The sequence below is a fragment of the Falco naumanni genome, chromosome 13, assembly GCF_017639655.2.
Source record: "Falco naumanni isolate bFalNau1 chromosome 13, bFalNau1.pat, whole genome shotgun sequence".
In the NCBI taxonomy this organism is placed as follows: Eukaryota; Metazoa; Chordata; class Aves; order Falconiformes; family Falconidae; genus Falco; species Falco naumanni.
Window position 1 is genome coordinate 28,857,807 of NC_054066.1, and position 24,299 is coordinate 28,882,105.

The 24,299-nt window shown below is 39.7% G+C and overlaps 1 protein-coding gene across 9 annotated transcripts in view; it reads left to right on the top strand.

The window, feature by feature from the left end:
* The window catches only part of PLCH1 (phospholipase C eta 1), an 85,595-nt gene extending 62,878 nt beyond the window's left edge, over positions 1 to 22,717 (top strand). For 5 of the 9 annotated variants that reach the window (XM_040613390.1, XM_040613389.1, XM_040613391.1 and 2 more), the window contains 13 exons: positions 1,953 to 2,114; positions 4,811 to 4,882; positions 7,677 to 7,771; positions 8,465 to 8,562; positions 10,060 to 10,239; positions 10,333 to 10,440; positions 11,411 to 11,535; positions 11,991 to 12,075; positions 12,849 to 12,995; positions 13,396 to 13,475; positions 15,442 to 15,501; positions 15,976 to 16,336; positions 19,410 to 22,717. In XM_040613390.1, coding sequence (XP_040469324.1) covers positions 1,953 to 2,114; positions 4,811 to 4,882; positions 7,677 to 7,771; positions 8,465 to 8,562; positions 10,060 to 10,239; positions 10,333 to 10,440; positions 11,411 to 11,535; positions 11,991 to 12,075; positions 12,849 to 12,995; positions 13,396 to 13,475; positions 15,442 to 15,501; positions 15,976 to 16,336; positions 19,410 to 21,511 — 3,675 coding nt within the window. In that variant the 3' untranslated portion in view covers positions 21,512 to 22,717. Of the gene's footprint in view, positions 1 to 1,952; positions 2,115 to 4,810; positions 4,883 to 7,676; positions 7,772 to 8,464; positions 8,563 to 10,059; positions 10,240 to 10,332; positions 10,441 to 11,410; positions 11,536 to 11,990; positions 12,076 to 12,848; positions 12,996 to 13,395; positions 13,476 to 15,441; positions 15,502 to 15,975; positions 16,337 to 19,079; positions 19,109 to 19,409 lie in introns of all 9 variants that reach the window. The other 4 variants (XM_040613393.1, XM_040613392.1, XM_040613396.1 and 1 more) reach the window with 3 other exon arrangements.
* Positions 22,718 to 24,299: the final 1,582 nt, after the last annotated feature.

The following is a 24,299-nucleotide window of genomic DNA, read 5'->3' on the forward strand; positions in this document are numbered from 1 at the left end:
CATTGTAAGCCTGCTAGGCTTTTTTTCAGATACAAATGTGTAGTACTCAAAGCAATGGCATGATGGAATTGCTACACCAAATGCTAGATGAAAATTATGGAATGAATAAAAATTCGAGGTGTGAAACCTTTTTATTTTCAGTCCTTCCATTTCTTATTTTTTGGCACTGAAGATGGCTTTCTGTTCCTTTTATTTTTTAGACTCTGTGTATTTTTCTGCTGTTAATTTCATTAACACATTGGTTTTTTGCTACAAATGGAAAATGACATATGATGCTAATACACATTATCCAGCAGGTGTGGTTGATTTTGTTTTTTTCTAGTCAGTATATAGCCTTGCTTCACCAGTTAAAACTTTTGAACAAAGAAAATACTGTCTAGGGAGATGCAGAAAGAATAGATCAAATTCAAATTAATATTTAGCAAGACTAATGTTTATCTTTACTTTTGAATGTAGCCCAGTGAGTTTGCCTTGTTCTTATCTCTAGTTCTCATTAACTGGTTTTGGTTTAAATACTGAGATTTTAGTTTGTCTGTATATGCCTGCTCTTAGCGATTGAAGTTTTTTCAGAATACCTTAGGATTTGCTTCTGTTTAAGAAGTCCTCATCTGAACTGGTTCAGAGGAAGTATATGTTTATGCAGGTTCTTCCCCTACCCTGATGCTGCTAAAATGCTAGTGTCAGCCACATCCTTTGGGGGATTCTTGTACACCATACAGAAGGGCTGATTTGATTTTCTTGGTTGGTTGGTTTGCCCCCCCCCCCCCCCCCCCCGCCCCCCCCCTTTCCAATAAACTTTATGCTACTGGACAGAATCATAATTAATTCATTTCTTAATTATTTGAGGTTAAATTGCACTTGGATGTCATTCAACCCATGTGTTCCACAAGACAGTCTCTCTCATACAGAAGTATGCTTGAAGCACAGGATACAGTCAGCTTGCTCAATAACTCAGAATTTGTATTTCTCTTAGTATTTACTACAGAACTGGAAATATTTGGTATTAATTCATTTGTGGGGAAGCTTGAAGACTTCCAATCCCATAAATCTTTAGGAATATGATTAATTTTAAGTACAGGTACAAACTTCTGCAGGTTTAAGTTCAGGGAAAATTATGTATTGAATGAATATAACTCTTAATTATGGACGTAATAAGATAAGATTGCTGAACCAGTTCTGAAACCAATGTAATGACTGATGCGTTGTCATGTGCTGTTCAGTAGGAGCAGTCTATGTATTTACTAATGTGGCTTGAGCACTTCTGATGAGACGATGCTTTCTTTAACAGAAAGACTTAAGACAAAATTTGGCCATCCTTAATGCCAGTGCAAAACACAGTATGCCTTTAGGCACGGAACATGTTAGGACAGAACAGTTGCTTTCCTGTCCTGTGCCAGGAGAGCTCTCATGCCCCACAGGCGGAGGAATGCTAGGTGCACACTGTTCTATAGGATCCATTTTTATTTTAAGTGCCTTATGTAATTGTGCCTGTATAGTCCGTATGACTGCTGTTAACAGGAATTGCTTCCTCTTTCTTACTGTTTGGAGCAGCAATCTAATGATGCTTAGGTTGTTATTTTGGAGGAAGTGTGTAAGTGCATTGGCTGAAAATTCATGCTGCCTTCTGAAAGAGAAGTCAGACTTGTGACAGTTTTGAATGAAAGAGCTAACACCAGGGTTCTGGGGTGATCTGTGTGGTAGTGTGCTTTGGTGGGAGGCAGTGTAAGTTTTTTCAGGAGGAGTAAAGAGAAAAGGAAAATGGAAATGGCAGTAAAAGCCACCAATAGAAAAAGCAAAATCAGGCAGTATTACACAAGAAGCTTTTTCTTGCACAGAGAAAGGAAAAGTTAGCAGCACTTTGTGGCCTGAAGCATGTGTAATGCTCCCTCAGGCTGTCCCAGGAGTGATGGACATCATAATCTACTTTAACTGGATTTCTTAATGTCTTTCAGAGTAACGGGGCAACCGAGCACCAGGTGGAATCTTTCATAAGAACAAAATTGGAATCTCTGATAAAAGAATCCCAAATCAGGGACAAGGAAGATCCTGACAGCTTCACTGTGAGAGCCCTGCTAAAGGCAACTCATGAGAGTTTAAATGTTAACCTGAAGCAGGTATGTGGGTTTTTCCCCTTCACATGCTCTGTTGAGTATTAGACAGCACAATGTATGTTGTACATTTTTCAGATGAGGAAGCTGATAACTTAGGAGCAAGTTCTGAGTTTGTTTTATCCAAATGAAAACTTGGAACTATTTCAGGATGATATCAAGGGAGTGAATTCCAATGGTCAAGTGTGAAGAATATGTTCTTTCAATGAGTTCTAATCAGGTTTATTCCTTGTAAAACTTAGAAGTGACTAATTCAGTAAGTACTAGTATTGCAAGCATGTGTCAAGCAATTTGGTTTGTGTCTAGGTTATTGGAGAAAGATCCTTTTTCTATTGCCTCAGTCCTATCAAGACCGGCCGCAATAACCCAGAGCATTGTCTGCCTTAATGCTGATGGCTGTTTTGTACAGCACTAAAACACAGGATTGTGCTTTTACTGCCCGAAGCAAGGTTCTGCTTTTTCATGACTGCTTTTTCAGACTCTTTTAGATCAAGAACGGTATGGATTTTTTCCCTTTTGACATCAAACTCTTCTTGTAAGACAGTAAAATGTATTGGAAATTTGAATACATCAATAAGCAGTTAGTACCGTGGATCCACGCTTACTGTACTTTCACCTCAACTGGTTGCAAATCCCCGTTATGCTAGAATACAGAGTGAATTGTTCCACAGGGGATGTGCCCACGCTGTAAGCGTTGTAGTTTTAAAGGTCAAGTACATGTAGCTCTGCTTTCTGCATGTCTTCCCACTCTGTAGGGCTTGCATAGCTCTTGTCAGTCTGTTTCTCTGAAGTTGGGCCTATGAGACTTTTGCCTGAAGCCAGACTTGACTTGTGCTGATGCTTGAGACGTCTGGTGAAGGCTCTGTTGTGGTGGGAAGGGGCTGTAAGAATGCAAAGGATGAAGCCATCTGACCCAATAGAGAAGGGTTATTTTCAGACTTTGCAGTATGAGAACAGAGTCAGTTTGCTGGTTCCCTTTGGCCTTTGTGAGACGAGAAAAGCGGGATTTCAGAGAGCAAACTCCCCATATTGGTACGTATGATAAGATATGAGCTATTTCAATGTATTTTGTGTTAGAATAATTACATTTGGTATGTCCTCTGGTATCTGGAGAATGACTGGCCCCTAGATAGCATTTCAGGGGGTAGGGAGTTTTGTTGAAAGAATGCAAATTGCCATGACGTGTTGGTGTTGGATATGATGTCTCAGATTACCCATTGCCTATTGTTGATGTGACCAGAATACTGAAAATACTTCAGTAATGCAAGTGTGTTGTTCAAACATCTGTCAGGTAATAATTTAAATGTTAGAATTTTCTAATTGACTAATTGTAAAATTATTAAGGGACATTCAGAGATCTCTTCCCTTGCTATGTGAAGACTGATTGTATGTGACTATGGTTTCAAGGGTTTTAAGCAGTATAGAGCTGAAAAATTAGTAATAGTAATTAAAACAACTGGAAGATTAATTTATAGAAACTGTTGGTTTAGATGGGAGAAAACTAAATGGTTAAACGTTGCGCTGATTTAGTAATTCTGTAACTCATTAGCTAGCCTTGGTGTCGTAAAGCTCTTTTCTAGTATTTTTTCTAGTGTGCTTTTGCTGGTAAAATCTCATTTTCCCTTGCTTCGTTACTGGTGTGCCTTTCATTTTCCCAAAAACTTGCTATTATTTAAAAGAAAAAAAAAAAAAAAAAAAAAAAAGCATTCACAATGCAAGTTTGTGTACTAATCTCCAGTAATAATCAAGTGGATTTCTTGGGAGGGCAAGGGAGAAAGGCAGTGTGTATGGTACTGTCAGTCAGGCCTGATACTAGTTTGGATTTGCTGTTGAAACTGTCAGCTCTCACTCTTACCTGAGGGAGAAAAGTACTTTAACTGCTGAGGTAGTCTTCTGCATTTTACAGAGACTTGCAGGCTGAGCTAGGAACGTATCTTTGAACATAGATACAAAGGCTGTCGACTTTTTTGGACCTGAAGAAACCATCTAGTGTTCTTATTGTCATGATAGCCAGAAGTGAACTCCAGCTCAGCACTGAACAGAGTAACTGAAGTTCACAGCACTCGCTGAAACTCTGGGGGAATAGTCTTCAGCACCTTTAGGTCTTTGTTTTGCCCTTTAGAAGATGAAGGCATGTGCTTTTCTGACAGAAGAAGCTACATGCTGCCAGGAATTATCAAACTGATGTCTAGGGGCATGGCTATAAATGTGAAACTCATACTTCAGGCTTCCTATGAAAAGTCCACGTTTATCTGTTAGGAGATTATCCCCGCCCCCTCCCTACTGTTTCCTTTGTGGCTATTTTCAAGTACGCTTTCAAATGCTGTTGTGTTTTGTTGTTGCTTGCCTGATGTTGCTAGACTTTTTTACTACATTGTTGTTTGTTGCCTTTGAGTATTAATGTTAGTATTTTTCCTTACTGTTAGAGGATTGCTAAGCTATCAAGTATTTAAAGAAATCAGAAAAGTCCTATAATGAGATTTTGGATTTCGATTTATATTTGCAGATGATTATCTTGTGTTTAAGACTTTAAATCATTTTTATTCTCACTTGCTATCACTGTGCTTTTCTAACAGTCAATCAGGGTGACATACAAGAACTTATATTAGGTTGAAACTGTATTTTAGAGACTGTAGCAGACTCTCTAAAGATACTTCTGAAGGTATCTAGTTACATATTTTTTTTGCACTTTCTCTGCACAGAGCCTGGACACAAAAGAAGGTGGAAAAAAGTCTCATAGTCGATCATTAATGGGCAACTTTGGTAAAAACAAAGTAAGTAAAATGAGAGTCTCAGTTTGCTCTTCTAGGTCTGACAGCATTCTAGAGACTCTGGGTATGTTTTATTGCTGGAGACGAGCTTAGTGCATATGAGGGCAGTGAGGAAAGACTACATGATTACACTTGCTGTTCAGAAGAATGTTAGTTGCTAGCAGTATGGAGAACCCTGTAAAAGACAATCACGCAGACTCAGGAAAAAACCTTGCCCGACTAAAAAGATTATCTTTACTAGCGATGTGGAACTGCTGATTTTCTGATCAAACTTGCAGCAGCAGAAGAGCAATGTAGACAAATGCCTTGGTGTATTCTTGTTTTCCAGAGCTCTGTCCACACAGCTGACAATGTTTGTTTCATTCAAGGCCCAGTTTTAGTCTGTTTCATACCCTGAGCAGTGCCATGCAGTGTTTACTGTCTTTCCTCTTGCTTTAAAGAACCGCTATGATTTGAGTACTGGCTCTGGGCTCCTGCTTTGTAAAAGTGTGTTTTTCTCTTCATGGTTTTGCATATAGTATTTCTATGTTCATGTAGCTGCTAGTTCAAGTTGTCTGTTTCGCTGGGTCTTCACTGTGGTGGCTCTGTTGAATCAAGCAAGAGCTACTATAACGTAGAGGGTGAGGTTCAATTTTACAGCTGTACAGATAGCGGCCACCAAAAGGGACACTGTGCCCCTGTTTCCTCCCATTCCCATATCCTGATAAATGTGTTCCTGTCATCTGCCTCCCCTATTTCCACACTCCCGTGGTGCCTGAAGGCTTGGATCTCTGGAACGCATAGCCTCAGCATGAGCTGATACAACTGCAAGCTTCCTTCCTCCGGGAGTCACTTAGATGCCAAGCCAGTAAATCAGCAGGTCGGCTCGTCACGAGAGAGGCATGCAGCAGATCTGCAGCCAAGTCCCTGTGCCACCAGTGGCTTCCTCTGCCCCCAGCCTCCTAGATGCCTGTATTCCTCTTCAGTGCTGCCTGTGGTGAAAGCTGCAGCCGAGCAGGGAGCACACTCTGGTTGATAATCTGAGTAGCGGTTTAGGAAAAAGAGTGATTACGAAATACTTCATAGAACTTAATCAGCCACCAGCTCATCTGCCCTGAAGCCAGCCAGGCGCCATCAAAATTTCCCTAGGCAAACAATACCAGGACTCATATTTACACTTCGATTATAAACTTACAACAGCTTAAAGTGGTCGTATTTCAGCTGCTTTAGCTAAGTGCACATTATTCACTCAGTATGCGTTGAGATCTGCAAATACCTGTTGTGCAGGATAGTGGGCACATCTCGTTGTAACCCATGTTTGTTGATGGGAAGGCAAATGCTATGGAATGAGATGTCACAGACAGAAGTTGGCAACTAAAATCTGTTGGTTGCACTGAGAGCTGGAAAGTATGTCAATAATTTAATTACTTCAACTAGTTATCCTAATTGATGTAGCATGTTGGAAAGCCCATTCATTTCATCTCTGCTGAAAAAAATAAGACAGAATACATAGATTTTTTTTTTTTTTTAATAATGATTGTATTGTAGAGTAAGGCGACAGCAACATTCAGTAACTTCCCCCTTATGCCTTTCCATGTAAAGGGATGCCTGGGAAGGATGGTTACTATTCATATTTTTGCAGATACAGAATTATCCACTGAGGGATATTGACTTGTGACATTTTCAGCCAGCTCTTGTGCCAAATGTGCCACATATAAACTCTTTAAAAACTGCCAGTGGAGGACAAAGACACTAAAGCTAACAATTTCTGCAAGTTAACTGCAGGAAACATCCACAGTGCAGACCTTCAGATTCCAAAACTGAACCATGTAGATTATTTCCAACATAGTCAACTTCATATCAGCACTAAACAAAGCAAACTAAATTATGTAGAATATTGGTGTATCACAACAGGAGAAAAGAACTGTGTGCTCAATTAGCCATATGAGCAAAAGGATAAGGAGCTCTCAGTTATATTATTACCTCTTGATGAAAAGGGAATTAAAGAAATTCTCACTTGAATCTATAGTTAGTGTTACAAAAAATGTAATGTTGTTGAAGTTGAAAACTGTATTAAATAATAGATACTTCTGAAAAAAAGGTGCTTTTGAGATTTTCAATCTTTTTATCATAGCTATTTTCTTTACTGTATACTGTAATAATTTAGGATAACTGAATGGCAGCAGAAAGATGATGTTTGAAAATTTTTCCCTGGCTCTGTTCTCAACTTCACAAATGAATTTGTAAAATTTTCTAAGCTGGGAGGGAAGCGTAGGTATGTGGAAGCAATGCACTGTACATTTAGATCCTACTGTGTGTTACTATTTGTTAAATTTGGTATGATACATTAGAATTTCATCAGGATCAGTGCCCAGTGTACTGGAGACAGGAGCAGTGGTGGCTGCTCTTGCCAGGAGGGAGCAGGGGACAGAAGCTATGGAATGCATATGGGGGCTGCAACGGAGCAGCCAGTTTGCAGAAAAAAATTTCTCCAGGCTTGTATTTGTCTGCCTGCCAGCAGGTAAACCTGCTCCATAGCTGCAGGCACTTGGATCCTGGCAGTTAGATGGAGAGAGATCAGGGCACAGGCCTTGTGTTGGCTTTCCTTCTCCGCATGCATGGAAACACTTGGCGTACCAGCCAGGGTTTCCTGCTGTCAACCCCCCAGGGTCATTCTGCATCCTTGTAGGACACTGGTCCTGTGTTGTAAACCTGCTGCAGCTCGCTTCCTTACCTACCTGATGGTAATTTACAGTCATGTGAATTTATAGAAGCACCCCATAGACTGACACAGCTGTGCTTGATTCTTTCCCAACAGAAAGCTGTGAAGGCAGCATCCAGATACCATAGTGCATCAGATGATGAAGAAAGCCAGCAAAACTCTTCTGGGAAAGAAGTGGGGCAGCTCCACAGGTAAGCTGTGAACCACTGCAGTTCTCCACCTCAGTTAAAGATATAGGCATGTTTGCTGCTATCAATATTTATATGTGATTTCCTCAGGGAACTCTGTTCTTAAGAGCAGGTCATTTATGACACTCTTGTTGCGCTGTATTTTGCTGTGACTGCTGTAGCCTGATATTTTAATTGCATATCTTTTCATAGGTTGCAAATAGCGATTACCATTAAACTGAAAAGAACTGTGATAGTAATACTCTTCTAATGGAAAAATGCCAGTCTACATTTTGCATGCTGTAAATAGTGCTCAAAGAAAACTGTTTAAGCTAAATAAGGGCACATCACAGCCCAGCCAACTTTATTACATCTGAGAATGTAAAGAAAAAGCAATCAAAGAAGTGCCATTGAGAACGCATTTGTCATCACAGAAATGCTCCATTTTCAGATATAGCTCAAAGCTGCCTGCCTTATTTTTGTTGAGAAGAGTCATGATGCAGCTATTTCATTATGTTTTAAATGAAACATTTTGTTTGTGTAGTGTGACTATAGAGGTACAAGCAGAACAGTCATCTCTGAGCCTTCTCCAAGGAAGTTTGCCATACGTGGTTTCCTGTTCACAGTTGTTTATTTCCTTTTTCATGAAAAGTTGAAATATGCTTTAAATATTGAAAAATTCCCAACTTGCTTTATACATTAAATATAACTCAACAGACTAGCTCGTCGAAGAAAAACGGTGAAGTTGTGTCGAGCTCTGTCTGACCTAGTGGTGTACACAAACTCGGTGGCGGCCCAGGATATAGTAGATGATGGTAAGGCTGCTGGCACAAGCATGTGCCTTTTTAATTTTTCTGTTTGGATAGGAAACATGTCTGTGTTTTAAAGGTTTCCCCTGTTTTTCAAACATGTTTTAAAGGCAGAGTAGTTAGCTAACCTGATCCTTTCACTTAACAATGGAGAAAGAGTAAAGCACCACCTTTTTCTTCCCTAGGAAGTATACTTCCCATGGTTTCTTATGGCATTCATGTTTTAGTAGCAATTTTACAAGCTAGGCTTTCAGGAGAACTGTTTCCTGGTTTCACAGTTATATAGAATTTGTCATCATCATTTAACTTGATAAATTTTACTTAAAATTTAGTAATGCAGTAGATTTGAATTGTGATAAATAGATGTGATCCTTGTTCAGAAAGCGTGCAGTTGTTTCACTAGATGTGTTACAGCAAAATGGAAATTGAGAAAGTTGTAGAGGAATTTGTGGGAAAGGTCACCAAACATATGTAAACAGTGTATGAAGTTCTGTAATTACTATAAAATTAATTCCTAATTTAATAGAACTTAATGAGAGAAATTAAGGAGGGTGAAAGCACTGTGGGGAACGAGTCTAAGAAATCCTACAAGAACATAGTCTTGTAGAGTTCCAGTCTTGTTCTGAGCTGAGAGACAGCTCAGCTTTTTCTGCAGGTCTGGGTGCAGTTAGGTGGTACTGCTGAACCCACCTCATGGCTCGTGGGCCTCTGGAAAGGAGGATCTGCTCCTCAGAGCACAGTACTACTGCTGCTTTTCATCTAGTGCTTTCCTGGTGCTAGCTGAAGAGATGGGCATGGAGAGATGATATAGCTGAGTTGGTCTAACTGCTCCCTCAAAGTTGGGCACTCTCACCTAGGAAAGTCTTCTGGTCAGTCTTTCTCCCAGAGGGCTGTTCAAAGGGGGTCAGCGGAAGGCGAGAAAATGCTAGGAGGGAAGACTTATGAATTGGAAAAGTTTGCTTGGATTATTTAGAGGAAGGACTTAAGAATTGGAAAAGTTTGCTTGGATTATTTAGAGGAAGGGTGAGTTTGCAGAAACTTGTGTGAGAGAGAAATGGGTTGAGTGCTGCTATTAACGTGTTATAAGGACAAGAGCAAAATTGGAGCCCTGCTGGACACTCCTTTCCCCTGGCTGTAAGCTCTTCAGTGAGATAGTTTTGATTATGCTGTCATTAGTAGATTTCTCTATAGATTCCTCATAGCAGCAATGTCTGGGGTTTTGCAGGAGAAAAGGCCCTAGCAATTAGCTTGAACTCTTGCTTGGCTTTCCTTTTGTTTCTGGAAACTTGAGGGTAGAACAAAAGACCCTCCTGGAAGGGGAAATTGTGCCCTTCAGTTATGCAGTGTACATGATTTGCATATGACAAGACAATCTATTGTTGTAACTTCGGACTAAATCTCATGTTCCCCTTGATTAATATCAATGTAACTGAGCTCTGAGTTCAGGCCCCCATCTCCTGAGATTGCTTTATAACTTGTTTGTTGATTTAACAATACACACAGGATCAACAGGGAATGTGCTATCATTCAGTGAAACAAGAGCCCACCAAGCAGTGCAGCAGAAGGCCGAACAGTTTATGCTTTACAACCAGAAACAGCTTACAAGGATCTATCCATCAGCCTATCGGATTGACTCCAGCAATTTTAATCCATTACCTTACTGGAATGTTGGTTGCCAGTTAGGTAGGTGTTTCATGAAAGACTTACTTCCCAGTTCTTGTGTATCTGCTAAGTAAATATCTTTATCGATGACACTTGAGTTATCTCTTTCAACAGTGGCACTAAACTACCAGTCTGAGGGACGCGTGATGCAATTAAATGAAGCAAAATTTAGGGTAAATGGCAACTGTGGTTATGTCCTCAAACCTCAGCAGATGTGCAAAGGTAATGTCCCACTATACATTTATTACTGTAAGTGTCAAGCCTTTCAGAAAGTGTCTTTATGGTGAAGTTGTGAAAACACAAGAAAGGGGATTAAGAACATACATAGAATCTCTCATATTCCCATACATTCATAGACTTTAGACTGTGTAAGTACTAGCATGCAATGTCTTGCTGTTATTATAGATCTATTAAGAGGGCTCCATCTTATTAATATATGTTTAAAAACAGAAAAAGGGGTCCTAGGACAGCCAACTGCAAGAAAGTAGAAAAAGATGCAGTGGCCCAGGACCAAGGACTTGGTCCAGCTCTCAAGCAAGTTAGTGGAATTACTTGGTTATGTTTAAAAGGATTTGGTTCATTCCTCAGAATACTGTTAAAACAGGAGCTGTAGTTTTCAGTGTTATGCAATGGCAATCCTTCCATATTTTGTGGATTTGGGATCTGATCGTGCCCATATGTCTTAATGTGGCCATAAGAAGCAGTGGCATTGACTGAAAGGTACTTGAGAAACAATAGAGGAAGTTTTGGGTACTTGAAGCAGGCACTGCTGCTTCAGGAAGCACCCTATTCAAGCCTGGCTGCTTGTTCTCATTAACATCTGGGCAGCTGTGCAAGAAACAAGATCACAGTGCTGATCCGGGTGATAACTATTGATTTTTTTAAGCTACTACTTTACAGAAGAAATTTTTGGGGGTTTTTGGTTTGGTTTTTTTTTTTTTTTTCAAAGGAGTCTTGTAAAACCTTACTGTTAGTGGGGTCCTTTCTGTCTCACAATCACATAAACAAAGGCTGCTCAGCTTAGAAAAGGGTTGTAAGAAATTGGAATGAAATTATAAAATTAATGAACAACCGTTCCATACTCTTGTTACTTGCTTATGACTGAATTTTGGCTATATGTATGCATCATTGGAGGTAATACTTATTTTGTGTATCTTTCTCCTTACATTTCTCACTCCTTGCCATCTTTCAGGCACATTCAACCCCTATTCTGCTGATCCACTTCCTGCCAGTCCTAAAAAGCAGCTTATTCTGAAAATCATCAGTGGACAGCAGCTACCTAAGCCTCCTGACTCAATGTTAGGAGACAGAGGAGAGGTAAGATATTCTGATACCAACAAATGCTTCCATGAGAGGTCCTGTAGTGACGTGACAGCATGTGACTCAAATAAATAAATTTTCACCTTATTTAAATACACCGGTTATTGTCAAGCTTTTGGTCACTAAATACTACATTTTCTCACAGAGTTTGTATCCTGTGAGGTACAAAACCCCATGATGTTTAACAGTGGATTTGCTTTGTATTTTGAGGGTGACTTCATTTTTTTTGAAAATTAGTCATAGCTGGCCATAGCTCTTGAGACTACAAACCATACATCACTTCTACCTCGTTAAACCATTTCCCGTGATAGTGCTGCTTGAAGATTCATGTGAATCATAGGTTTTTGAATTCTCATATGAATTTAAATTAACTCTCTGCATGAATTTTCTTAAAAATTGACCTTCACTTGTATCTTGACTTGCTTTTAAAATGCTTTGTTTTTAAAAAATAGATTATAGATCCCTTTGTTGAGGTGGAAATTATTGGGTTGCCTGTTGACTGCTGTAAAGATCAGACCAGGGTGGTTGATGACAATGGTAAGATAATCTAGCTGATTTCTTCTTCTTCTTAAAGTAAAATATTAAGTAATTATAAATGATTCGGTATCTGTTATTACTTTCTAAATTGCGAGGCTTCTTATCTGACAAAATCAAATTAATGTATTTAAGAAATTAATTCTGTTTTCTGGACAATTTCTGGTATGCAGAGACAGACAAGGAAGAGGTGAAGGACAAGAACTCTTCACTACAGTATCTTTCTCCTGGATTGTGCTTAAATATCCTTTATGCAGAAGTTCCAATTATTTTTTTTTAATGTATATAAAATATACATGTATAACTTCAAATGCAATGAAAACAAATCGTGTCCTATGGAGTTTAACTGCTACCTCAGCCTTCATGGGAAGGAGATAAATAACAGAGCGGGGTAGCCTGTTGCAGCAGGAGAAGGGGCCATCAGTTGTCATAGGCTGCTGGAAAACCATGGAGGGGAAAAAAGGTAGTTCCTATTTGGTTTGGTCTGTCTTTACCCTACCATAGTTCTGCAAAACAACTTGCCTTGGTATTCCTGCCAGCTACCCAGCCAGAATTATTTTTCTGTAAAAGCAGTCCAAGAGACAGATCTCTCACTTTTAATTACTTACATGATGGAGATTGAGAGCGCCTAGATCTAGATAAGCAATAAGTAATGAGTTTTCATATGTGTATTTGGACTACTTGTTTCTTATACTTCTTGCTATGCATCATGAAAACTGAGGCTAGCGCTTGCTATGGAATTGTTTTCCAAAATTTCTGTTCTGTTTGTTTTACAGGATTTAATCCTGTTTGGGAGGAAACACTCACTTTTACCATCCACATGCCCGAAATAGCTTTGGTGCGATTCCTTGTTTGGGACCACGATCCTATTGGGAGAGACTTCGTTGGACAAAGAACTGTGGCCTTCAGCAGTCTTGTGCCTGGTTAGTCCCACTTGTTTTCCTTGACTTAAATACTAACTGAAGAACCAAACGCCTTTGAACTTGAAGTTTAAGATGAGGTTATTGGCATATGATATACGCTTATATCTCTGGGACTTCATGAATGACCTTGGACAATTCTCCTGGTATCTTAGCAAGGTATATTCACCGTTACTTGAAGGAGTTTGGATGTCTGTGCTTTTGGGAATTACTACTGGTGTTTTATTTATAACTTGGAGGCATTTTATACTGGGGGGTTGGAAAACCTGTGAGAACCTAAGTTTTACTAAAGGCATAGAAGGTGGCTTACTGTATGTATTTCACTGTTATAGATAGTTGTTGCCAGTTACACATAAAATGCAAACTGTTGATTATTTGTGGTGCAATATTTTTGTTTTACTAGGTTATCGTCATGTGTATTTAGAAGGACTGACAGAAGCATCCATATTTGTTCATATAATAATTAATGAGATCTATGGAAAGGTAAGTCTATCCAGAAATATGCTTATTTTATGACTCTTTAGTTTCATTCTTCTTATAAAAATGGATTTAAATGTACCACAGAACCTCACAGGATTTGTGTGGTTTCTAAATGATTCTTACCGCTTAGGTTCGTGGCATTTTGTACATTGGGTTAGCAGTGCCTAGCTCTCTCTGGCTAATTCTAAATGAATTATTCAGATCATACAGCAATGAAAAATCCCAATGTCTGAATCTGTTGCCCTCAACTCGAAGTCTTAATTTATACTCATATCTGTATATGTATGTCAGTATCTATGTTATCTGCTAAGCATCGGCATGCTCAAGGAAGTAAAATGCAATTCCTTATTCGTAGTGTTTTCTCTGAGGAGCACTGAGCCAGGATACCCGCTCACAGCACACCCGTGTCCAGTAAAACACTTGGGTCTCTCCAGCTGAGATACCCCAATAAAGCACAGGCATGCTTCTGTCGGAGTGCTCAGGACGCAGAAGGGTGTAGCTTGTAGTGTGCGTGTGGGTTCCTTGCAGGTGATCAGCAAGGAGTGCATAACATACTGTTACTCTAGTCTTAGCGTGCGTGTACTTATGAATGTTCGTAAGTTAGCACCTAGTAATTATCACATCTATGTACAGTAAGTATATTTATTGAGTCAAACTAATTTTATCTTAGAAGTAAGTCTTGAGAACTGTAAATGCACCAAAACATGCTATTTGACAAGCTATTTTTAGCAGCTAATTTAGGCTTTAAATCTTTTAGGTTATTGTATACCTTTTTGCTTTTCTGCAAGATTACTAATTTTAAAACGGTAGTGAAAGCACAGTGCTTTTTCTCTGCATTTCTGCTTCAAATGCCTTCATGAGCAACTAGCACAAAGAAATTAAGGCCATGTTCAACAGGATGCTAAAATAAAATAACCCTTTGTAGTGATTTAGAAAAAGAGAAAAATGCACACACACACCCCCCACCTTTATGAAATGTGTAGGTTGAAAAGAACAGTTAGACCTCAGTCCTTCTGCCTTCTGAGAGTGGATGCAGACAATGTCATGTTGAATATGTAAAACCACAGTTCTGTGAGCACCCAAGGGAAATTCAGTGGAACAGGGGTAGAAGGTAATGTAAATGAGGCCTACGGGCTGAGATTTTGTATAGTCTAGATCCTCACTTAACTCCACTACCTTTACCTCCACTGATCCCATTAGATCACTGAATGATCTAATGATGGCTCTGTAAACCATTTAGCTATCTGTCTCACTTTCAGCATCCCTGTCTCAGTGCGGGGACCAGTGTCTCAATGTACTCCTCTGCTCTTGTCTCCACCAGTGTTCCTCCTGCCAGGGAGGACAGCAGCGAGGTTGTGAACAGTGTTAACCAAATCAGACCTGTGCATGTTCTGAGCACAAAGAGAAGCTCTTAGTATTCAGGGTAGACTTCATTACTCTTAAATCAGTGTAAAAAGAAAAGCAGCAGTAAACAGCTTGGAATGCACGTGCAATATATACCTAGATCTGCACACATCTGGCTATGTGTGTGAAATCATGTACAGTTTTGGTGATAGCCTGTAGGGGAGCTTGTTCAGCTGTTGCTCTTGGCTCATGTGCTCTTCAAAGAAGAATTATGCTCAAGAAAAATCGTAAAGAGTAGTTTCACAGGGAGGACAAAAGGAAGCAGGGGTGAAGACCTGTTGAGATTTGATTATTGCATCACTTAGTCTGTTCATCTAGTGCTTGCCTTAATGATGGGCTGTGTTATTGTTTCTAATGTGCATTCAGCCTTTTTTGATACATTTGCATCCTTGTAAGTGAGGATATCTGGTCAAGTTTCTGAGAGATACTTACATTAGACTAATACATAGTTTTAAATTATTTGCTCTAGAGTTGTATTTACAGCTGATGTGCTATAACCTCATTTGCTTGTATCACAGTCTTGCAAACATTAGCCAAATGTATTTGCATGTTTTTTGCCTTTCAGTGGAGCCCTTTAATCCTCAATCCCAGTTACACAATATTGCACTTTCTAGGAGCCACAAAGGTAGACTTCATTAGCATGCACTTTGCACTTGGCACAGATTTTTCAAATGGTTCTTAATCGCATGATCTGCAACTACCAAACTTACATCATTCTTCATTCAGACTCTGAAACATTTGAATATTGCTTTGATGAAGCCCATGCATAAAACTCCAAGTTAATGTGTAGCCTGTCACTGCAGTACACTTACAGTCTTGTCATCTCTGATTAGGAGACTTTGAGCAAACCGATCTTGTAATTGTGGCAGGCTGCCATCCTAATCAGGAGAAATACAGACATGCATGATTTCATGGAGACCTATGCTGATAGTTCCTTGGTCAGAGTAGATGTGAATTGCTTGGTGTGAATTTTTGCTTTGCTGCATTTTTAAACTTTGTCTTCATCCTTCATAAATACTCTGAAAGCAGCCCTTTTCATTGTACTCATTATATAACAGTCAGAGCTCATTTGAAACCCTGGTTATCCTTGTCCTTTCAGAATAAGCAGCTGATAGGACTCAGAGGGTTGTTTAACAAGAACCTGAAGCACAATTCTGCTGAAACCAGTGGGCATTATGTACGGAAGCGATCTATTGGTGATCGAATTCTCCGGCGCACAGCCAGTGCACCAGCAAAAGGTAGAAAGAAAAGTAAGATGGGTTTTCTTGAAGCTACTGAAATTAAAGACAGTGCATCTGAACCAACAGACCTGAAGGACAAAGAAGGAGTTGTAAGGCGTACAAGCCGGAGTTTGCAAACACGTCCTGCTTCTATGCCCGTGGACAAATATCTTCTTGTAGGACTACCGTGCCCAGCAGATGAAACTGCCCAAGATGCCAAAGGAAAAGAAAATGCATCTGGTAAGATGCTTCCAAAATTACTTTTGGTGTAGTAAGTGGAAACAGTCCGTGAAAAGGCTTAGTTCTGCAGTCTTTATGCAAGTAGCTTTATTCAACTCGCATAATAGTTACATATCCCTAAGACTGCAGTATTTCAATAGAGTCTTAAACTCTTTGATAAAAGACACCCTGGAGAGCTGTCTACTCTGCAAACTAGGCAAATGAATTACAGTAATTTCTGGAAGTGCTCTTAAAAGGACACTTGCCAAATTTCTTTTTATAATTTAAGAGCCAGCCTTCAATCACGCTTCATCAATTTCTAGTTTGCTACTGTCTGTTTACTTATTGAAACAGGGCTGCTGGCATGGTGGATTTTCTCTCCCCATTTTCAAGGAGGAAGAACAGCATACAGCCTGTGTTTTTGGAAATGGTGTGTGTAAAGACTAATGCAGACTTTCTAATAGATGTAAAAGTGGCAAAAGTAGGTCAAATTTTGTAGTATCCAACAGTCTTGGTGTTATCCTCAACCTAGGTTACTTACTTTGTTTAATTTATGTGGAAAGCATGTGTTAGGATGAAATTTTGGCCTTATATTATTGATATGCAGTAAAATTTCTTAAAATAGTTTTTTTTTCTAAGTGTATTCAGTAATAATAATCCTGGTTTTGAAATTCAGTTATTCCTGTGACTACAGCAAAGTCAATGTGTTTGGCCTGCCTAATACTTGATTTACTGGAATATCTAAATAAGTCTAGGAAGCTTTGAATACAATGGCTGTAATTCATTAGACCTGCTGTCTCCACCCTGAGCTTGTCCCTAGCCTAGAGTGTCTATACTGCTTTTTGAGGCTGTTTTTTGTTTGCTTGGGAAGAGCAAGTGCACTCACACAAGCTGTCCCCATGGGGCTGCAGGGCTAGCCAGATCCTCAGCTTCTGGTCAGTTCTGACAGCACAGTGTTTCTGCAGTTGGTCCCGCAGGGCTCGTCCTCAGCTGGTGCGGGACAGCCAGCAGCACTGTCTGTCTTGCTCAGTAAGATGCAGGGAACACACTGAGAAACCTCTCTTGGCTGGGGGTGGATGATAGAAATGCTGCTCTTCTCCAAATATTTTCATCTATGGAGCAGCAGCTTCCAGCAACCACAGGAGCCACCCTAAAACAGAACTACCAGGCACAGATTAAGGATGTGTTGTTAAGCCACCTTTGTTCTATTAGCAGCTCATATTAGTGGCTTTGAAGGAACAGATAATCTGCACATCGCCTTGTAAGAGAAGTGACTTAGGAGAAACAGCAAGCAAAATCAAACCAATTATTTTTTTTTTCTACGACCCTGAGAAGAAAGTGTAGACAGGAACTAGTAAAGGGAGTTACCTCTGAAATGGTGTTTTTTAAATTGAAAGATCTTCTAATTAAGCCCATGAAGGTGATACAGCTCAGCCATTCGTCACAACAGATGTAATCATTTCTTAAATAGTTCTTCCTAAAGATGCTACAGGCAAAGACACAAAATTATTTTAGAAGAAAATTCTACGCTTTTTGGAGGTCACAGGTATTCACTTACAGCAGAGTAACCTCTGCAGAACACACAGGTCCTGGTGAGATGACCTAAAAAAGAAAGCTGTCACAGGGAATGAATCCTGCCTCTTCTAGCTATGGGGGGACTAGATCCTGTCCATTAGAGACTGTAAGCCTTGCTCCATAACCCTTATGAAAGAGAACTGGCCACCTTTAAACATAAAGAAGAGAGATGTGAAGATGGAATTCCAGATGGAGTCCTCTCCTGTCCCCGAGGGACCTTTTCCCTTCTCTGTGCTGCAGGGCCATCCACGACTTAGTGGTAGGCTCAGAGAAAATCAACCTGGGCCCTTTTTTGGTGGGAGAACTTACTTTGAGTCACGGTAAGAAAAGGTACAACGCAGCCTTGTGCACATATGGAATACGCTGGGATTTTCTCAGGAAGTAAGTTTAGCTCAAATATTTTAGACTTGGAGGTGGCGTCACCCTCAGGGAGGCACTAATCAGGTGAAGTGTTTGTTATTGCAGGATGCAGTGAGGAATGGAAAGGGCTGGCTGTCCAACAGAGATCTTTCTTGCTAAAACATTATGGCTGAACATATATCCTCAAGTGGAATTATGCAGGTGGACAGTGTGCTGTCAGTTTTCTCCTGTGTTCTTTATAGAAAAGAAAAAAAGTCTAGAATCAAAGAAATGTACATCTTTTCTATCCTTATCTAGGAGCACTGGAAACTTTGGGGAACTTCTCAGATTTTGGAGATCAGCATTTAAAGCTATATTCATTAGAAACAGTTCTTACTCCACCAAAGGGTTTCAGTCACTGCTAGTGAATGATCAGGGCTTCTCTTGTTTTTCCTAGGATACCTGACTTCTAGCAAATGTTAGAAACAGTGTATGTTATGCCACACTTACTTCTATAGTCCCTGCTTAATTAAAAGCTCCAAAGGAGTGAGCCACGGAGCTTGGATTTGGCATATAAAGACAAGTAAGAAGATTGGGTGGAAAAAATATCTGATGTGTATTTTTCAAGGAAACAAAAATGTTTCTCTCATGAATGCAGCATGCTGGTAGAAGATCAAAAATGAAATCCTGAAATTGTAACATTTTACAATAACTACATGTATAACAGAGTCTGGAGTCCACCTACTTGATGATTTTTACTCAGCTCTTTTAAGCATGCCTCTTGTTTCAAAGTATTATGTTTTTTAACAGAGCTGTTTTGTTCTGTCTTTATTGCCATGCTGCTTTATAGTACAAATCTGAATAGGAACACAGCTGAAGGTAATACCATGTGCAAGCTATGATATGGTACCTCATTAACATTATTTGCAACAAGTATTACATCATGTGCTTGATGTAATAGACATTCAAAGGAAGTTTCAATGAAGTGCCTGCAGTTGTATTTTTCCATTTATTCATATCACTCAGATAATTTGTACTGAACCTGCACAACCCCATAATTAAGTTCTGTCACAACTGTACCTAATTTTGCGTTCTCCATTTGTCTGTCTAAGGACAAAATAGTTGTTAATAACCAGAACACAGTTTTGTATGCAACTAATATGTTTCTTATTTAATTCAGCCAACAGTGATGGCAACACAAATGAGACTGAAACAAACTCAAAAGAATCTGTTTTTCCATGTTCTGAGAAAACATCAAATACTTCAAATTTGGCATCTCGGTTTAAGGAGAATGAACAGAAGGAGACTACAGTTGACTCTCTAGTACCACCTCTGCGGGAGCAACCTGAAAATTTAGGTTTTGCAACTGGTGTAGCTGAAACAAATCACCTCGTAGACTATGAAGAAAATAATCATTCTGATGAAACTGTCCCCATAATGCAGGACTCCGATTTTGAGCTTTCCACAGAAAAAACACACAACAAAAACTGTGCAAACAATAAAAAGGAAGATGACGAAAAAGGGTCTGAGGAAGTAACTCTTGTGGGGACTTCCCTTTCTCAAAAAGTAGAGATGGAAAATCACAAGTACAGCATCATCAGGAAAAGTACCGTAGCACCTCTTTCTTTGACAGATATTTCTTCTACCATTTGCTCTGGTGCTCCTGATTTGCACTCCACTTTAACCATGCAAGACAGTGACATTTCTCGCCTTATAGATGAAGTTTCTTTAGCGAATGAGAGTGAGATGGATAGTGCTGTCTCTGCTCTGATCGGACAGTTTGATGTCACAGATGACCAAACTGATCTTACTGCAGTCTCAAGCCTCTGTGGCACAAGCAGCCACACCTTCAGTATGATGGCTACACACCCACACATGCTTACTGTGGATCTTAGCAGTCCTTATAAGCACAACCCTTCTACCACAAAATCCACCAAATCCCCTTTGTTCTCAACTCCAGACACTACCATGTTCTCAAGCCCTGAGACTGCGGAGTATTCTGTGTACACCGTTATCCATGAGGCAACTCTTACACCAGCTTCTGAATGTAAGACCCACAGTGAATTACTTTGCAAGAAGTTAAATAGTACAGAAAATAACTTGCCTAGTTCTCCTTGTCCTTCATCTCTCTTTTTGCTAAATGCAAATCCTAAAAGAAAATGTGGAGTAAAATCTGGAACGGGCTGGGAAGCCCCTGAGTCTGCCAGTTCTTTTGCTTCCCAGAGCCTCATCTTTGAGGAGTCACTTGATCCTCTCACTGGTGAAAATTCAGAAAGCAGCAGTCTCCTAGAAGTAGATGGGGATTCTCAAGATCTCTTGGTAACTGCATGTGAGTACAAAAGGGAAGACATGAGTCAGTTGGCTTCCCCTTTGAAACTGAGGCAAAAGCAGGACACTGGGCATGGTGGTGAGAGGACCTCTGGGGACAGCACAACTGTTGGGCTCTGTGCTGCTGCCCTGGACTACTCGGATAACTTCAGGACTGCAGGGAGTCAGCTCCCTTTCCCAGTGTGTGAAAATGTTGGCTTTTTGTGTCCTCATCATTCAGATAAGCAGAAAAATATAACGTGTAACTCCGAGAGATCCCAGATCAACGTACGCTCACCTGTGCTCAAAAAGGCTTTGGCTTTCCCACCTCATTCAGCCATCAAGCAGACTAGCCCTTGCAAATCCAAAAGTCTTGGTGACTTGACATCAGAGGATATTTCCTGCAATTTTGAAAGTAAGTATCAATACATAAGTAGGAGCTTTATCTCATCAGGCATGAGAGACAAGAAACTTGCTGCTATGAAGAATATGAGACCACATTCTACGGATGCTCTGACAGAGCAGCTGAGGAAGCTGGTGTCCCTGGACCAGGAAGACAGCCGTCAAACGCTGTACTCCAGGCAGATTGATGAAGACTGCCCAAAAGCGCTGGTCAGAAAACTCTCCTCCAGAAGCCAGAGCAGAGTGCGGAATATAGCCAGCCGTGCCAAGGAGAGGCAGGAGGCCGCCAGCAAGCAAATATCTTCTAACACAAGCAGCATAGCAGGGGTCGTCTTTCGGAACAAGCCCTCAGCACCTCCTCACGTTATCAACAGGCACTCAACAGGCTCGTACATCGCCAGGTATCTGAGTGGCTTCGCTGGGGAGGACGCGGAGGGCCGAGGAATGCCGGAGGGTGCGTGCGCTGCTTTGCACTACGGCTGTAGCGACCAGTTATACGCACGCAATTCGGTTCTGCAGCTGGAACCCAATAGTGATGATAAGCCTGAAATCTACTTCCTGCTGAGACTGTAGATTGTATAAATGTACATCTTCAAAGTTTACAAACTGTTTCATTGAAATGAAGGATTTTTAGCAAGAAATAATGTTTTGAGGGTTTAAATTATTTAGAAATGCAGTTTCATGCTAGTGATTCAGTTGTGATTTAATGTGCCCTTTCCTGTCAAAGCTTATGTAAACAGAAATCATGCTCCTTCCTTACGTACAAGTTACTTTGATTTAGAAATTATAAAGTGAAGTAGTCTGGGGACTATCTGCACACAGTAAGCATTTGTAGTGGTTTATATTTGTAATGCTGTGCTCAAAAGCCTAACATTGCAGTGAATGCAATAGTATTCTGTTTTCCTGATGCCCTGTCCTACAGTTCGGAAAAACATTTTTAGTGATCACTTTTGGCCTTTTGTGCACATTCTACTAAGCATAGTGCTTTTGGTTATTGGTAATGTCCTTGGGGTTAGACTGCTGAACTGGGACTCGTTCTGCCCAGCAAACAGCAGCCTCGGAATGAGAAGACCCTTCATTAGCATCATTGTTTTTCTGTGATTGTACTTAATCGTTAATATTAATTTTACATGTTTCCATGTATGAACTATGATTCTACAGCAAACAATTTGTAGAATTAGGATTAGTCCAAAATCTCGAGTAATGCGTAGGTTTGTCGTCTGCCTGTTCTATGAAGCATAACAACAGTTGTCTTCCTGTTTTGGTCACCGTGTTGAATGCTGATTTCTGAACAGAGTGGAATGTGGGAGTAATTTTGCATTTATGAATGGAAAACTATTTCTGCATATTTTGTTATGTATTTTTGCTATTGGTTGTGTGTGTAGCTTCAGTACAGTAGCAGATCTGTTCCCTGTATATTTGTAATTTTATTGCTACATTGTTGACAGTCAGTGGAATATTTAAAGCTGATGTGGTAGAGTAACTATTTTGACTGTCCATCTTCATCTTTTTCTATGAAGGCTGAAAGTGAATTAAGTGAGTAATCTCAAACATCTGATGCTTCCCAGTAGGGAACAACGTAGCTTTATCTTGGTTTTAAGAAATTCTTTGCTTTTGTGCTAAGTTTCTTCTTATATGTAAAAGACGTACCTTTTACCTCTTTCTTTTGTAATGCGGAGTATTATTATTATTATTGAAAACATCATTAAAATAGATTTTTAAGTGCTTGGTTACATGTTTACTGAAACTGTAGCAAATACAATTGTGCTTAAACTAACAGTAGTGAGTGATTGCAGACATCTGTCTTGTGTTGAGCTTGCAATAAGGTTTCAGAAAGGGAAAAAACTTCACATGATGGTAATGGTTCTTAGCTAGAAACCTGCAGCTGAGCTCTTTTGCTTTTCTGGATAGAAAGTCATGTTTATTGAGTGTCTAACTGTCTGCGTACTCCCATTTTGTTCCATTAAGGGTCTAACAGATGCAACTGGCTGTTCTTTCAATCGCTTGGGAGACAACAGTTTATTTTCTAAATAAAAATCATTTTTCCATGGAGGAACAGAACAAGATACTGGTGTAATCCCTTAAGCTTTGGACCTGAATTTCTCTCTCAGTACTTTTGATACAATTTGGAAGGTGTGACTGAAGTCACCTCTAACTTCAGGAAATTTCAGAAGCTCTGTGCCTTGTACTGTCAGAGCTGTCCTGGAGGGGATATGGTTTCAACTTGGACTTGCCTCTAGCTTGTCTGCTGTGGTAGTTTAGAGGCAGTTTTGAAGTGAAAAAGTGGATGTGCACAGGGTGTGATCTGCTCCACTGAATCTCTGTGCCACAGATGCTCACACACTATTCAGATACCTATAAATTCTTTAGAAATAACTGTCATACAAAGTGCCTTGTAGTTAAGCATTGCAGGACATGAAAAAACTAATCTTGACTTGAAGGTTGTTTCTAGCTTTAATTGGAATTAATATAGAAAAATTGTATGGTGTATGCAGGAGGTCAGAACAGATTATTACAGTTGTCTCTTTTGACTTAATCTCTTACTCTTTCCTCTTAATTTTAGAAGTTAATTTGGATGGAGACAGTTCTTTGTGTGAAATTTGAATAGTGAAATAGGGCAGGATTTCTATAGTGTAGACTCAAGTCAAAGGAGCATCTGACTCAGTGTTTTATCTGTCTCACTGGACTTAGTGTTTTGGGTTGGTTTTTTTGTCTCACTAGATTCAAAATCTGTTTTGTTTGCACAAGGGGTTTTTTGGTGCTGTAGCATGTGTGCTAAAACCTTCTAACTATTCAGTGCTAGAATACTATGAGCCTGGAAGAACTTGAGTCAGATATTCAAGATGTTCTAATGTCTTGTGATCTAGCATGGCTGAGAGTGCAGAGAGTACTTATGTCAACTGCCATTAATTTCTGCTCTTGAATAATCTGTAGGGCAGTTTGTAGACCTGGACATGGAAAACTGATAAAACAGGTTTTTTATGTCTGTTGGCAAAGGTAATGTTATAAGAGAGAAGTTTTTAGTCTGCAGAACTTTAATTTTGTTAGGTTGTATTCAGAAATGGATTTGGACCTCAAACGTACATCTTCAATATGTCAAGAATGCATGAAACCACAAGGATTGTGTATGAGGATACCTGTTTTAGCAGCTACCTCTGCACAGAGAAGCTTGATGACATAATGAAGTGTTTTGAAGATTTCTGTATAAAATGTTTGAATTGGAGAGGGGTCTAAGGCAACGTCAGAGACATTATCTCTTGTTTTTATGTTCATAATTACAGAGAAAAAGGTTCAGTAGTAAAGATGAAGTACTAAAAAGTCAATGGTATTCTTTTGCACATACCATATATTTGGATTAAAT